This window comes from Urocitellus parryii, chromosome 2 (assembly GCF_045843805.1).
Source record: "Urocitellus parryii isolate mUroPar1 chromosome 2, mUroPar1.hap1, whole genome shotgun sequence".
Lineage (NCBI taxonomy): Eukaryota > Metazoa > Chordata > Mammalia > Rodentia > Sciuridae > Urocitellus > Urocitellus parryii.
Genome location: NC_135532.1, coordinates 196,919,175 through 196,934,356, shown reverse-complemented (window position 1 = coordinate 196,934,356; position 15,182 = coordinate 196,919,175). Strand labels below are relative to the sequence as shown.

Below are 15,182 nucleotides of genomic sequence, written 5' to 3'. Positions count from 1 at the left end.
GCACTTTTATTGATTGAATTTCCTACAATCTCCCCAATGGACCATATAGCTTTAAACGCTGACTTTTCCACGTGAACAATCCACTTTCCTTGCCTGGCTAAATCCCACCCATGCTCAAACACTCAGTTTACATGTCAGTTGAATAGTTCTTTACTAACCTTCCATCTCCCACAACAGTGAGTTAATTGTCCCTGTTTCAGACTTTCAAGTAGCATAATACCATGAAAAGTATACTGAATATAAAATTAAAATATTCATTTGACTGAGACTTTAGGGCTGCCTAGAGGCTCAATGGTCAGCAATGATGGCCCTAGGGAGGCTGCAGAAATTTAAAAATTAAATAAAAATATCCGTGAATTTATAGATTATCTGTCTCTCTCTTTCTGACTTCAGTTCCTTAGGGTCAAGGTTCATGCTTACACAAATCTCAGGACTTAGTACAATAATTAATAGCATAGTGGGCATTTGATAGATGCAGAAATAAATTGAACTCACAGAGGTAAATGCCAGCAAAAAGATCAGATGTTCAAGTCTCAAAAACCACTCTTCTTAATTAAAAAGTACCATACATTACACATGTAAATCAGCGTGCCTCTTTCATTATAAATAATGTAAGTTGAATTATGAAGGTGAAAATTACAGCAAACATAGAAATGATAATCTAATGACACATACAGAGGGCCATGGTTCAAAAAAAAAATCTGAAAAGCAGTATACTCAATACTTTTCATGAAACAGAAAGAATTTCTTGTTTCAAGATTAATGGTTCCAGAGCTGGGGTTATGGCTCAGCGGTAGAAGGCTCTCCTAACATGAGTGAGGTGCTGGGTTCGATCCTCAGCACCACATAAAAATAAATAAATAAAATAAAGGTATTGTGTCCAACTACAACTAAAAAATATACATATATATCTAAAAAAAAAGAAGGTTAATGGTTCCAGTCTTAGTTCACTCATTAAATTTCTGAAGATCAATGTTTAAATTTTCTTTCTTTGTCCCAATTTTGTGACACCAAGATCCTTACCAGGCTTGTAAAGTTTCCTCCTGAGGAATCCCACCTATTTTGGAGAGAGAGATTGCTCTGAGCAGGAAATTGGTCTACACTTTCTGGCAAGATATAAAATTCATAACTTACATCGTGACTTTTTATTGATGAATCAGTACTTGGAGCACTGTCACCATAAGCCAAAAGCTCAGGTCCAGATCCACTCCAACTTAATTGATTTAAAAATAAGCAAGCACATTACTGAAACTTTGGGTTGTGGTGACGTCTCCAGGGGTTTGTGGTCCCAGAGTGGAGGTGACTGAAGAGCAAAACAGAACTCTCTACCTCACTGCTGAATGCACACCTGCAGTAGGAGTCCAGGCTTCAGTCCCTGAAAAAAGCCAAACTGCCCTCCATGTTGAAGGGAAGTTCACGACTGCCCAGATGCCCACAGTGGACAGAGCAACAGACGGATGTCAGAGCTTACCACGACATAATCTCTATAGGGAAGTACCCTCAGCTTTCCTGTCTACTACCCTCTCTCTTTCCTGACTCCTCCTTCAAGCGAATTTTGTTCTCGAATCTCTTCCTCTTAAATGGTTTCTTCTCCTTATTTATAAAGTACATGTTCAAATCCCTTGTCCTCAAAGATTTCCAGCAATTTGACTTTCCTGCCAACCCTACTGCAGCCCTTCCTTCTCTTCAACTCAACTTTCTAGAAAGAGGTTTTGCTCAATACCTCCCTTTCCAAATTTCCATTCACTTTTCAATCCTCTGAATTCTGGCTCCTATTTTGCATACTGCGCTGAAGAGTTTTGTTTGTTTTAACACTACTAGTACTCATGGGTGATGTATTACAAAAATCCTTTCCTCCTCCATTATTTCCAGGTTATTTTTTTGGGGGGGATGGGCAATGCTGAGGGTCAACTCAAAGCCGCTCATATGTGTTAGCAAGCTCTCTACCCCTGAGCCACACCCCAACATTAGCACACTATGTTCAAAACCCTGGATAATTTTGATTATTATCTGTAGACAGGACAATCTCAGTTTCCTTTACAGAGCATGGATTCTCTGCCTACTCTCTAATTATAATCTTCTGTGGCTGGTGGTGACACTTTGGGACATCTCACTAGAAACTATTGTACTTGTCTCTTCCTATTACCACATTCACCAATCTCCTCTAAGTAGATTAAAAACAAAGTTAACAGAATGCTACAAATTAGTCTTGAGGGTTTTTTCTCCCTGAGAACTGATGGCTAACCATTTACCAGCATATCACCGCTGATATTTAGCTTTTGTAAATCACAATTATCACCTCTGGGTCCTTGGTTCCAAAATCTACTCTACCCACAACCTTCCTCCTGATCTTTAAAAACAATCTTCTACATTCTTATTGATTTTCTTTATATCTATGCTCTTGTCAGCATCTTCATTTAAGACTAAATTTATTTTCCCCATGAAAATTATTTTTGCTTCTTTTTTCTATATTGGTTAATATAATTGTGCTCAATTATATTACAACTCAGACAGGGCCACCTAATCAACATTTGGATAATTGTCTTTAACTGGATTACTTCAATTTACATTCTGACATCTGATGAGTCATCAAGTCCTATTGGGCCCATCTCTGAAATGCAGACATGGGCTGTTTTCTCCTTTTCATTCAATCCATTTTAATTCAGTGCTTTCACATTTTATGCCTGGATTATCACTGCACTATTCCACCTGGTTCCAGTCTCTTTTTGTGCCATACAGCCCAGGTAGTTATTTTGCTAAAGTCAAATCTGATTGCTATTTCTCACTCAAAATTCTTTATTGGCTCACTATATCCTATAACATAAATCCCAAACTCTTTTGAAGAGTATCTCTGGCCTTTCCAATGTAATTACCTTTTCTATTTTTACCATTTTCCATTTATCCCCTGGCCTTAAGCATCCTATTCTTCAACCAAACTGGAAACCACTGTTCATCAAACATTCATTTTCACAATTTCATGGTTTTGTTTGGCCTATTTTCTCTATCTGATATCCTGTTTCACCTGTGGAACCTGTTGAAATCATTCTTTAGCTTTAGATTTCATGGAGAAAATAATTTCCACCTTGAATTAGGATGCTGACAAGAACACAGATATAAAGAAAATCAATAAGAATGTAGACGATTGGTTTTAAAGATCAGGAGAAAAGTTGAGGGTGGAGTGAATTTCAGAACCAAGGACACAGAGGTGATAATTGTGTGATTTACAAAAGCCAGGGTACATGCCTGGCTCCATGATAAGGATCGAACTTCTTGATCTTACCTCTCTTCATATAGCCCTAGGTAGCCTGTGTGCCTTGCACTGTGTTTTCTCATCTATGTTTTCTATGCATAAGTAAATCAGTACCTTGGATGAGATGAGTCTTTGCTGGTGGAAGGTCTCGCTTTGCTGCCTTGTTTCCTCGTCCTTTCCCATCATTTTGCTGTTCCTGTGCTTCTCTGGGATCCCCCGGGGTTGTTCGCAGGTCAGCAACCTGCCTTCCGTCCAATACTTCTCTCCCCTTGTAACTGCCTCCTTTTCGATCTGACGATCTGTCTGTTCTGGTTTCAGCAGAAGGGAGTTTTGGCACCATTACAGGTCGTACCTCCAGCTGTGCCTTGGATTGGACAGTAGGTGATTTTATAGCAGGTGGTGGCACTGGGGGAGGTGGAAGATCTAAAAAGAAATATTTAAAATATTTTAAGAAGTTTGCCACTTAGAAATTAATCAAATATTACTGGAGTGTCACATTCAACCGTGAAATATTGCATCTTAAAGGAACCAGATGAAGACAGCCAATGAATAACACAACTGCCAAATTCAATGTTCTCTCATTGTCTAGCAAGGGACTACTGAATGACAGTGTGGGGATGTAGAGATTATCTCTGGGACAGACAGTACTGAGCACAGGTACTATAATTTCCCCTACTCCATTTAGGGCAAGACTTCCTAATTGATTTCAGCATAATATTGTTGATCCCAGATACAAGTGCTCTTACACCCGCAGATAACCACACCAGATTGAGTGAACATGGCACGTCAGTTGAGACTTATTGGCCATTGTCCAATCCAGCCTAAATCCCTTCTTGTTTTGTAGACAAGAAAGCTCCAGATAGTCTTAAAGCTAATTCCAATCTCAAAAGCAGGATACAACAGAATCAGGACTAATGTCTTTGTATTCTAAATTTCTGGTTTAGTGTTCTTTATGCTTCTTCATTTAATCACATTTATAATCTCACATCCATTGATGGACTCTCTCCCTTCTGTATAGATCTGAGAGTTTTAAGCCACATAATTACTAGTATAAATACAGATTAATTTCTTCATATATATGGTATATATATATATATATATATTCATAGCTATATTTAAATAATATAAATAATAAATTAATTTAATTTCTTACATTGTAGACATATACAAGAATGAAAGTAGGCATAACATTTGATAACTAGAAAATATTTGTTTTATTTAAACAGTACACTCTTTTATTTATTTTTTATTTTTTGGTACTGGGGATTGAACTTAGGGGCACTCAACCACTGAGCCACAACCCCAGCTCTATTTTATATTTTATTTGGAGACAGGGTCTCACTGAGTTGCTCAGCACCTTGCTTTTGCTGAGGCTGGCTTTGAATTCGTGATCCTCCTGCCTCAGCCTCCCGAGACACTGAGATTACAGGCATGTGCCACCATGACCGGCCAGTACACCCTTTTAAAATGAATCATAAACATTCCAGGGAGGAAAGGTAGATATGTCTTAATAATATTTGATGAATTAGTAGAAGATTATGAACAGGTTAGATTGTTTGAGCTATGGTATGAAGGATGGATTAAAATTAGAAAAAGTTTCACTTTGGGAGGCCATAATGTTATTACGATTGCTCATATAAGTAATGACAGAAAATGGAACAATGTTGGTGGTTGTTCAAATGAAGAGTATCTTGAGACACTGAGGAAGGAAAAGCAATATCACCTAATGATCAATGGAATATAGCTTGGAGGGGGGGCGGTGAAGGGAACGTAAGATGACTTTTAGGACTTTAGCCATAGATGGCTAAGTTGATGAGAAAAACATCACCGAAAGTATGGAATGTAGGAATAAGGAAGAGATGTTTATGAAGAAAGAGTGTGAGCTCAGTTTTAGAAAAGTGAATGGGAGGAGCTTTAGAGATAGCCAGATAGAGATGTAGGATAGGTAAATCCATGTAAAATCTGAATTTCAAGAGTGTCAGAACCAGAGAAACAGAGATTTGGGAATTAACAACATAATTATGTTTTCAGTCATGTCTTTAGAGATGTCTACAATAAACAGCCTAAAAAGTATTCATAAATCATTTATTAAATATTTAGTACTTTAAGATTTTAAACAAAAAAATACATTTACATAGTAAAAAATTTTAAACATTTTTAAGGATTTAAATTTAAAATTACAACATTTAGTAGCTCCCATCTGCATTTCAAATCTTCAATGTTGATTTTACAGAGTAATCAATCTGAACTATTTTCTATAGACCATTCCCCAAAATATAGCACTTTTACATGTTCAAAACACTAGAAAAACTAGGGATAACAGAAACATATCTCAACATTGTAAAGGCAATCTATGCTAAGCCTCAGGCTAGCATCATTCTAAATGGAGAAAAATTAAAGGCATTCTCTCTAAAAACTGGAACAAGACAGGGATGCCCTCTTTCACCACTTCTATTTAACATAGTTCTTGAAACACCGGCAGTTAGACAGATGAAAGAAATTAAAGGGATATGTATAGGAAAAGAAGAACTTAAATTAGCACTATTTGCTGATGATATGATTCTACACCTGGAAGACCAAAAAAGCTCCACCAGAAAACTTCTAGATCTAGTAAATAAATTCAGCAAAGTAGCAGGATATAAAATCAACTCCCATAAATCAAAGGCATTTCTGTATATCAGTGACAAATCCTCCGAGAAGGAAATGAGGAAAACTACCCCATTTAAAATAACCTCAAAGAAACATAAGTTACTTGGGAAACAACTTAATGAAAGAGGTGAAAGATCTATACAATGAAAACCACAGAACCCTAAAGAAAGAAATAAAAGAAGACCTTAGAAGATGGAAAGATCTACCTTACTCTTGGATAGGCAGAATTAATATTATCAAAATGACCATACTACCAAAAGCACTATACAGATTTGATGCAATTTTGATCAAAATCCCAATGGCATTCCTCATAGAAATAGAAAAAACAATCACAAAATTCATCTGAAAAAATAAGAGACCCACCAGAATAGCTAAAGCATCCTTAGCAGGAAGAGTGAAGCAGGTGGCATGATTATACCAGACCTTAAACTATACTATAGAGCAATAGTAACAAAAGCAGCATGGTACTGGCACCAAAACAGACTGGTAGACCAGTGGTACAGAATAGAGGACACAGAGACTAACCCACAAAATTACAATTATCTTATATTAGACAAAGGTGCCAAGAACATACATTGGAGAAAAGATATCATCTTCAGCAAATGGTGCTCGGAAAACTGGAAATCCATATGCAACAAAATGAAATTAAACCCCTATCTCTCACCTTGCACAAAACTCAACTCAAAGTGGATCAAGGATCTAGGAATTAAACCAGAGACTCTGCATCTAATAGAAGAAAAAGTAGGCCCTAATCTTCATCATGTGGGATTAGGCCCCAACTTCCTTAATAAGACTCCTATAGCACAAGAATTAAAACCAATAATCAATAAATAGGATGGAATCAAACTAAAAAGTTTCATCTCAGTAAAAGAAACAATCTGTGAGGTGAACAGAGAACCTACATCTTGGGAGCAAATTTTTACCCCTCACATATCAGACAGAGCACTAATCTGCAGGGTATATAAAGAACTCAAAAAGGTAAGCACCGAAAAAAACAAATAACCCAATCAACAAATGGGCCAAGGACCTGAACAGACACTTCTCAGAAGAGGATACATAATCAATCAACAAATATATGGAAAAATGTTCATCATCTCTAGCAATTAGAGAAATGTAAATCAAAACTACCCTAAGATATCATCTTACTCCTGTCAGAATGGCAGCTATTATGAATACAAACAATAATAAGTGTTGGCGAGGATGTGGGGAAAAAGGTACACTCATACATTGTTGGTGGGACTGCATATTGGTGCAGCCAATATGCAAAGCAGGATGGAAATTCTTTAGAAAACTTAGAATGGATCCACCATTTGACCCAGGTATCCCTCTCCTCGATCTATACCCAAAAGACTTAAAAACATCATACCACAGGGATACAGCCACATCGATGTTTCTAGCATCACAGTTCACAATAGCTAAACTATGGAATCAACATAGATGTCCTTCAGTAAATGAATGGATAAAAAAAAATGTGGCATATATACACAATGGAATATTACTCAGCAATAAAAGAGAATAAAATCATGGTATTTGCAGGTAAATGGATGGCACTGGAGAAGATAATGCTAAGTGAAGTTAGCCAATCCCAAAAAACAAATGTCAAATGTTTTCTCTGATATGAGGAGGCTGACTCATAGTGGGGTAGGGAGAGGGAGCATGGGAGGAATAGAGGAACTCTAGATAGGGCAGAGGGGTGGGAGGGAAAAGGAGGGGGCAGGGGATTAGCAAGGATGGTGGAATGTGATGGACATCATTATCCAAAGTACATGTATGAAGACAGGAATTGGTGTGAATATACTTTGTATACAACCAGAGATATGAAAAATAGTGCTGTATATGTATAATAAGAATTATAATGCATTCCACTGTGATTTATTTAAACAAACAAACAAACAACAACAACAACAACAACGACAAAAACAGGGTGGCCAAGTCATAAACTCAAAGAAGCAGCATTCACAGTCAAGGACCACCAAAAATGGTCACACTTGGGATTAAATATAGTGCTTACCTGATAATCCACAAATGGCAAGCCTGATAGATTGTGCCAGACATAAGTATATAGCCTTCTGTGTTTAATACATGAATTGGATTGTACTTTTTTTTCTTTTTACCATGTAATCATATATTTTTTATAAATACATAATTTTTTGAGAAGTTTTCATAACAATTTGTTCTATTAATATATAATTAATTTAGCCAACGTCTTCAGAGGAATATGTAGGCTATTTCCAATTATTTTATTAATACTGAAAATGGTCTACCAACTATCATTTACATGTACCAATATGAGAAACTTAAACGTTAAAATTGTGACTTGAAGATTTTTACAATAGTATATTGAAGGACCTAGAAAGCATCAGTTTTAATCTAGGAGTCTATTCTTATATTTAAAAAATAATAAATGAACCCTTTATTTTTTCCTAAAAAAATTGTAAGATTTTCTTAACTAATTTTCTCTTGACATTATAGGCTAAAGCTTAAGGCATTAGGATTCATGGCATTGGTCTTTGAAAAAAGCAGCTTGAACTCACATTTTTTTTTTTTTAGTACCAGCTGCTGTACTTGAGAACCCATTATAAAAAGTGATCAAAGTTTTAATTTCAATTTCTTGTTGTTGGCTTTCAGGGGCTTAACATGTTCAAGTGTCATATCAATAGCCTCAACATAGTAGTTAATATGGTGGCCAAAGTAGAGCCAACAGTACTAATTTCTCTCTGATGTTAAAATTCTAAGTATTCTGTCTTGCAACATGGATTGCCACTGTTACTAGTACATGAATTACTTCCTTTGTCCATTATTTCAGTGGATTTTTCAAAAATATTACTTAAAAATAAGTACAAGATGTGTCCTAGATAAGTCCTCCCTCTGCTACTTGTTGATCAAGTTAACAGAAAGAGTTAAAAACCAGACTATAATGAAGGGCCTAAAGGCAGGAGACCCAAGACAGATTGCTTTAAATTCAGATTGAACCTGGGACTAAAAACAAGAGGAAGGGAAAAATCCTCATTCAGAGCATACTCTGACTGTAGATGCATTTCTCCACTCTCTATTTACTGTAAACATAAACCAGATTGTAAACTCAGGTTATCAGGAAACAGATGAGTAAAAGCCACTACCATCAAATCACAAATTATCTGTGTTTATCAGCTATCAAATCTAACAATTACCACTAACACAAGATCATACAAAGTCTTGGGAACATATAACTCTTAAGACAAAACCTATTACCACATGTTCCATTAGATGCTGTCTGTAACACAGGTCAAAAGTAGAACTCAGTGATGATTTAAAGATTCCAACTTCCTGTATATAATCGTCACTGTGTTTAATTGACAATTATAGAGGAATGCTAGCAGGTTTAATTTCTCATATAAACATGTTTGCCCAAGAAATTATTTAGGATTATAAAATGATTATGAACTCAAACCAGGCATAATCACGTGTAAACGATACACCTATGTGAAATAGTTTTTTCATGTAATTCATGTCATAAAGTAGTTCAAATTGGGTTTAAGAACTGGGATTATGGACCTGATTTACGTGTGTGTGTGTGTGTGTGTGTGTATTCTTTCTTTATTTAAGAATACTAACTCACTTCTTACACAAGACTCTAAATAACAAATTATATAGCATGTACAGAAATATGTAAGAACATGTGTATGCAGACAATTCTGCCAGCACAGCATTAACTCACTATAGATATTCTGCAGCCTATTTACTTAACTGCTTAAAGTCCCAAGACCTTGTAATTAATGATAAATCAAGTCAAAATAACATCATTCCAAAGAGTGTGGCAAATTTATAATTTATGAAAAGTACAGCTAGAGAAATAACGTAGATTTGGTTTTTAAATCAAGTATGTAAATGTATTGGAAAGGTTGAAAAGAGGGGGTGGGAAGAATCTATTAGAAGGTCCTAGAAATGCACTTGTGCTTGGCTTTAACTCCATAAGACTTCAGCTGATAAATATTCATATATTTTAATCCTATCCTCCATCTGGGCTAAACTTGAACGTGGCAAATATGAAATAAATAAATAATCAGATGCTGCCTGTCAGTCTGACTGTGGTGTGAAGCACGATGATGCCTTGCATTCAGCAGTCCCACAATGCAAGCCACAATTCTGGAGGGGCTGGTAGAATCTTAGGGACCAGAATATGTCCCCCTAAAATTCATATCAAAAAGTCCTAACTCCCCATACCTCAGAATGTGACTGTATTTGGAGTCTCTAGAGAAGTTATTAAGATGAATTCTCTGGTGTGAGTTTTCATCTAACCAAAGACATTCTAAGAAGTGGAGATAAGGACACAGATACACGCAGCTGGAAGATTATGTAAGACACAGGGACAATACCATCATCTTGAAGCCAGAGAGGCTTCCCAAGACACCAACCCTGCTGTCACCTTCTTAGTGATCTTCTAACCTCTAGAGCTCAGGAAAGAAATCTCTGTTGTTTAAGTCACCCAATCTTTGGTAGATTATTTTGGCAGCCTTAGCAACTACTATGGGGACTGAGAAGACTCATTCTAGATCCCTCTCTCAGTTCAAAGTTACTCTTTATTCTTCTTCATAGAGTTTACAAAAATTCTACCAAGGGAATACAGAATTTGAACTAAATTTACAAAGTAAAAGAGCTACAAATGCAAAACTGATACATCATGTTCTAGACAGTGGACATAAATCTATAAACTATAATCAAGCTCATCCATCAGTCTATGCATTACATTCAGAAAAAAAGAAAAGCCAACAAACCTTCCATATCTTACTGATATGTGGAATTCACATTCTAACAATTGTAAGCTTTTTAAATTCTATCTCCTTCCCACTTCTCCTTTTAAATTATTACACAAATTTTGTCTGCTTTGAGCTTCATTGTAGAATGGTTTGTGAGTATATGTTTAAAAAATATAATGTAGTAAGTTGATAAAAGAGTTTGTGAGAAAATGACTTTTCTTCCTGTCATACCCATATCCATTAAGACTATGTACATTTCAGAGGGGGTAGGTAGCTCAGTGGTAGACTCTTGCCCCACCTATCTGAGGCCCTGGGTTCAATCTCTAGCGCTATGGAGTATGGGGATACATGAATTTCTTTTATTTGATGCATTAAGAAATATCTGCATTTTTGTGGTTTTAATTAATTGATGTGCATGCTGGGATATGTATAAAATATAGCTTTATTACTTTTTCTCCTACCCACCAGTAAACACACTGAATTAAATTCAAGAAATATTAGTATAATAAGCACAACTTAGCAAAATGTTGAAGGGAAGTTAAATATATAATTTAAAAACAGTTTTAGTTATTTCTCCATTTGATCTAATTTTGTTACCTAAAGAAAATAATTATTAGCTTCTATATTAAAGTATGTACTATGATAATTTTGCATAATCACTTTTGTGAAATAAGCAATTAGAAATCCAAATAATGTTTCAAATTAACTTTTTGGCTTTACACATGTTTCAATATAGTTCTTTGGTATTCCTGAAATTAAATTAAAAAAAATAGCTTGTGTGCTTCATCATTCAATTTAAGTTATTATTCAGGGATTAGTTAGAATTTACATTTAATTATTAAACACACTGAAATAAGTACTGTGGAATGAGGACAATAAATACAGATAACAATTTTCAAGCACAGTGTAATTCAGAACTACAATGCTGTATTTTTCAACTTGGCATGTTTGCATTACTTAAAACATTTTCAGGGGGCATTATTCAATGCCATGTTTCCCAAAGAAACACACATAGATAAGAGGTGGAAAGATCTGCTTTAGGCAGATTTTCCCTTATGCATTCAATTTAGATGTGTTTACATCTAGGCTCCACGTTGGCCAGTTTTCCAGTTAGGAGCACTCTCTTCTAGATAATAAAAATTGATAAAACAGCCATAAAACTTGTAAAATGGCATTACAGGGAATCCCATAAATGTAAAATGGCTGGTAGAGTTGGGGAATTTACACCTAGTGTTTGTCCCCTCACAGAGGCAAACACACACAAAGCCACTGTAATAACCCTTCAAAATCAGATAATATTCTGACAGCTCAGTTTCACTGACAAAAGAGTCCTGGGCGGAAGCCAGGAGGCCCAGGTGCGCTGTGTCACGCCAGGATTTAATGTAGTCTAATATCAGATAGATGCTAGTGAGAGAAAGTACTCAGAATAAAGTACAGATAATAGCCCGGACAGCCACTCATTGCAAAATTACTTGTGCTCATCGTGCTGTGAGCTTTGTATTAAATTTTTCTGTCAAGTGGCAGGAATCACAGGGAGAAGTACCTCGGAAAACCCTCCTCCTAACCTTGGATAAGGATCTATAATATTAGGCTTTCATATGATAATGGCAAATGATGCCCTTTTTGAAAAATTGCTGACTTGTAATGAAAGTCCTAATCAGATTGTGGTTGCAGAGGACCAGGAGGTGGGGGAACTGTGCCTGTGACACCCTTCGTTCCCCCACCCCTTTAGCAAATTTAGAAAACTTGACAAGGTGGGTGAGTCGGAGAGAATTTATCTTACATGCATTTCCGACGAAGCCCGTGGCGTTGTGTTATAAAATGAGAAGGTGGCGGTTTAATAAATGCTGGGCCACCTGAGGCACTTTCATTAAAGTCTTTCTCTAGACAACATCACAGTGGTTTGCATTCTCCTCCCATGCTCCCTTGAGAATACAAGCAGCCCCTCTTCAGTGAGAGTTGATATCGTATGTGAAGGCATGAAGAAGATGATTTGATTTGTCTTTTGGTGCACAAAATAACTGGGTATGATACCACTGTGGGTAGAATTAATATTCACACAAATGTATTGTCTTCTGTTTGAATGTTATAAAAAAAGTAAAATGAAAAAAAATTAGAGATACTTTGGAGAAATCTGACAAAAGTCAATCCTCTGCCATTGTTTCAAATATAGTCACATCCAATTGTTTGAAAAATGAAAACTTCAAAATATTAAAGGTGTATACTTGTTCTTAAATAATTAACTTATTAGAAAACAATAAGGGCTAGAGGTGCTTGACAAGCTATGGAAGTAGATCACTCCTGTACATAATGTGACACTTACTATCAATGAATTTTTAATGTAATTTCTAATGTTAGTGAACCCATTCACTGATCCCAGAGAGGCAGGGTAAACAGGCGGGATTCATAGGTGCTTTTCAGTGGACTTACCATCCGTGTAGGCTTCTCTGCGTAGATGTCCTGGCTGGTGTTTTTGTTTCTTGGCTGGTCTGGCTTTCTGCATGACCGCAGCACTCATGTTGCTGTCTGTAGACACAGGACTTGTAGGCCTTGGGCACTGAGATGCATGAAAATGTCGGCGACCTGGGAAAGAAGCAACAGAGCCAGACACATCAGTGAATATTAATTATCAACAGGAACAACAACAGCAAAACACTGAAGCTAGGAACAGTCCTAATTTTAAAAATCACTTGAATAAAATCTAACAAATAGTAGGCTGTTTACCACTCTGTGCTAGTCACTAGAGAAAAAAGCCTAAAAGAATTTCCAGTCTTTATTTTTCTTTTATTATTTTAATCACTTCTTATATTCTGTAAGAGTTCATGATACTTATTTGGTAAAGAAAAACATTCTTTTTTTTTTTTTTTTTTTTTTATTTGTGGTGCTGGGTATTGAACCCAGGGCCTTGCGTATATGAAGCAAGTACTCTACCAACTAAGCTATATCCCTAGCCCCACATTCCCATATTTTTGCAACTAGTGTTAGTAAATGTTCTTGGACAGAAATATTAATTAAAATTTTTCATAATATATTCAATGTTTGTTATTTTCTCCAAAGAGTCAGAGTCCATAAAAAATTCATGTTCTAATCACATCCTTATTTTAGCTAAATATATATTTTCGACATTCTATGATGGCAGAATCCAATGTATTTCTTTTGAGGTGATCTAAAATTAGCTATCTCACATATTTAGATGAACCAAAAATGACTTACATCCTTTTTCTGTCTCAAGATAGTTGCTGATTCTAGATAATGTGACTCTTCTAAACACTGTGTTTTGATGGAGGTAGAGGTAGTTTTTGGTTATTTATTTTTGGAGAAACAATACTCCAGATACCAATGGGAACTGAATTTACCAATCAGACATGGTGCATTTCAGTGCTATCAAACTCTCTGGCTCTCCCACGTAGATGATCTATCACAACAGGTACAACATACTTAACCCAGAAGGGCAATGAAGAGCCATTGGCCTTCTGGTGACCTTCCCTATTTTGGTTTCTACAAAATCCAGTCACAAACCCAGAACTCCTTAGTACCATAAGAAATTTCAAACAGACCTGACAACATATATTTTGACTATAAACAGAAGAAGCCACATACAGAGAAATGAAGACATTTAAAAATGCTAACCCAAGCATATTAAATAATAGACATTAATGCAGCCAAGTGAGAAGCAAGGTGATTGGATTATTCATTCATATTAACTTCAAGTCACATGGTGAGCACCACCATTTCCTGAAAAGAACACTGCAATAGGCAGACATGTATTTAGTTCATTATAATCATGAGCCAAGAGAAAACCAGAAATGCTACTCAATTACAATATAATAAAATATTAAACCAAAACCTCTCCTTAGCTGTGATAGAGACTATTACAATTAAAGTTACATATCCATGAAAACAGAAAATTAGGGCTGAGAGGAAGCCCATTATTCATTCTATTGTGTAAGGCCATCCACTGTTCATAGACCCTGAGGCATAAGGTCCTTTACAGATGAATTTTCAACATCATTTCTATGTTTTCCTGATTTAATGAACTGAAAAACACCCTTAATGCAATCTGAAAGTAGTGGTCTGAGATGCTTAATTTCCTGTATTTTTTTTTTTTAGCAGAGAATTAAAAAGGAAAGGGAAACAAAAGCTATATATAAGGTTATTTATTCATTAAGAAAGAGAATTAGGTTTGCATATTTTACTGAATTCAGCAGCTACTGGAAGAAAAGATATTTGTCTAAATTTCATAAAATATAGACCTGACTAAAATACATATATATATATTCCATAATAATAAGATGAAGAAAATTAGAAATTTTTTTTCTGCAACATATTCAGGATAAAAAAATTTATAGAGATGACTTAACGATGCAAGTTAAATTTTCTCTGAAAATATTCTATACTGATAAAAAATAATGACCAATGAAGTATCTAGAAAACACAGAAAATTACCAATGTGGTAGTTGTTAGTAAAACAACTAAGTAACAAGTATCAATTGTTGTGACAGTCTTTTCTTTTTCCTAAATATTATCTCTTTTTTTAATGACCATAT

General features: G+C 35.6%; 1 protein-coding gene across 1 annotated transcript in view; it reads right to left on the bottom strand.

The window, feature by feature from the left end:
- Robo1 (roundabout guidance receptor 1) overlaps nt 1–15,182 on the bottom strand; it is a 381,357-nt gene that overhangs the window by 4,116 nt on the left and 362,059 nt on the right. Inside the window, exons 26-27 of the mRNA XM_077795033.1 lie at nt 13,066–13,218; nt 3,365–3,673 (exon numbers count right to left, since the gene is read on the bottom strand). Coding sequence (XP_077651159.1) covers nt 3,365–3,673; nt 13,066–13,218 — 462 coding nt within the window. The remainder of the gene's footprint in view (nt 1–3,364; nt 3,674–13,065; nt 13,219–15,182) is intronic.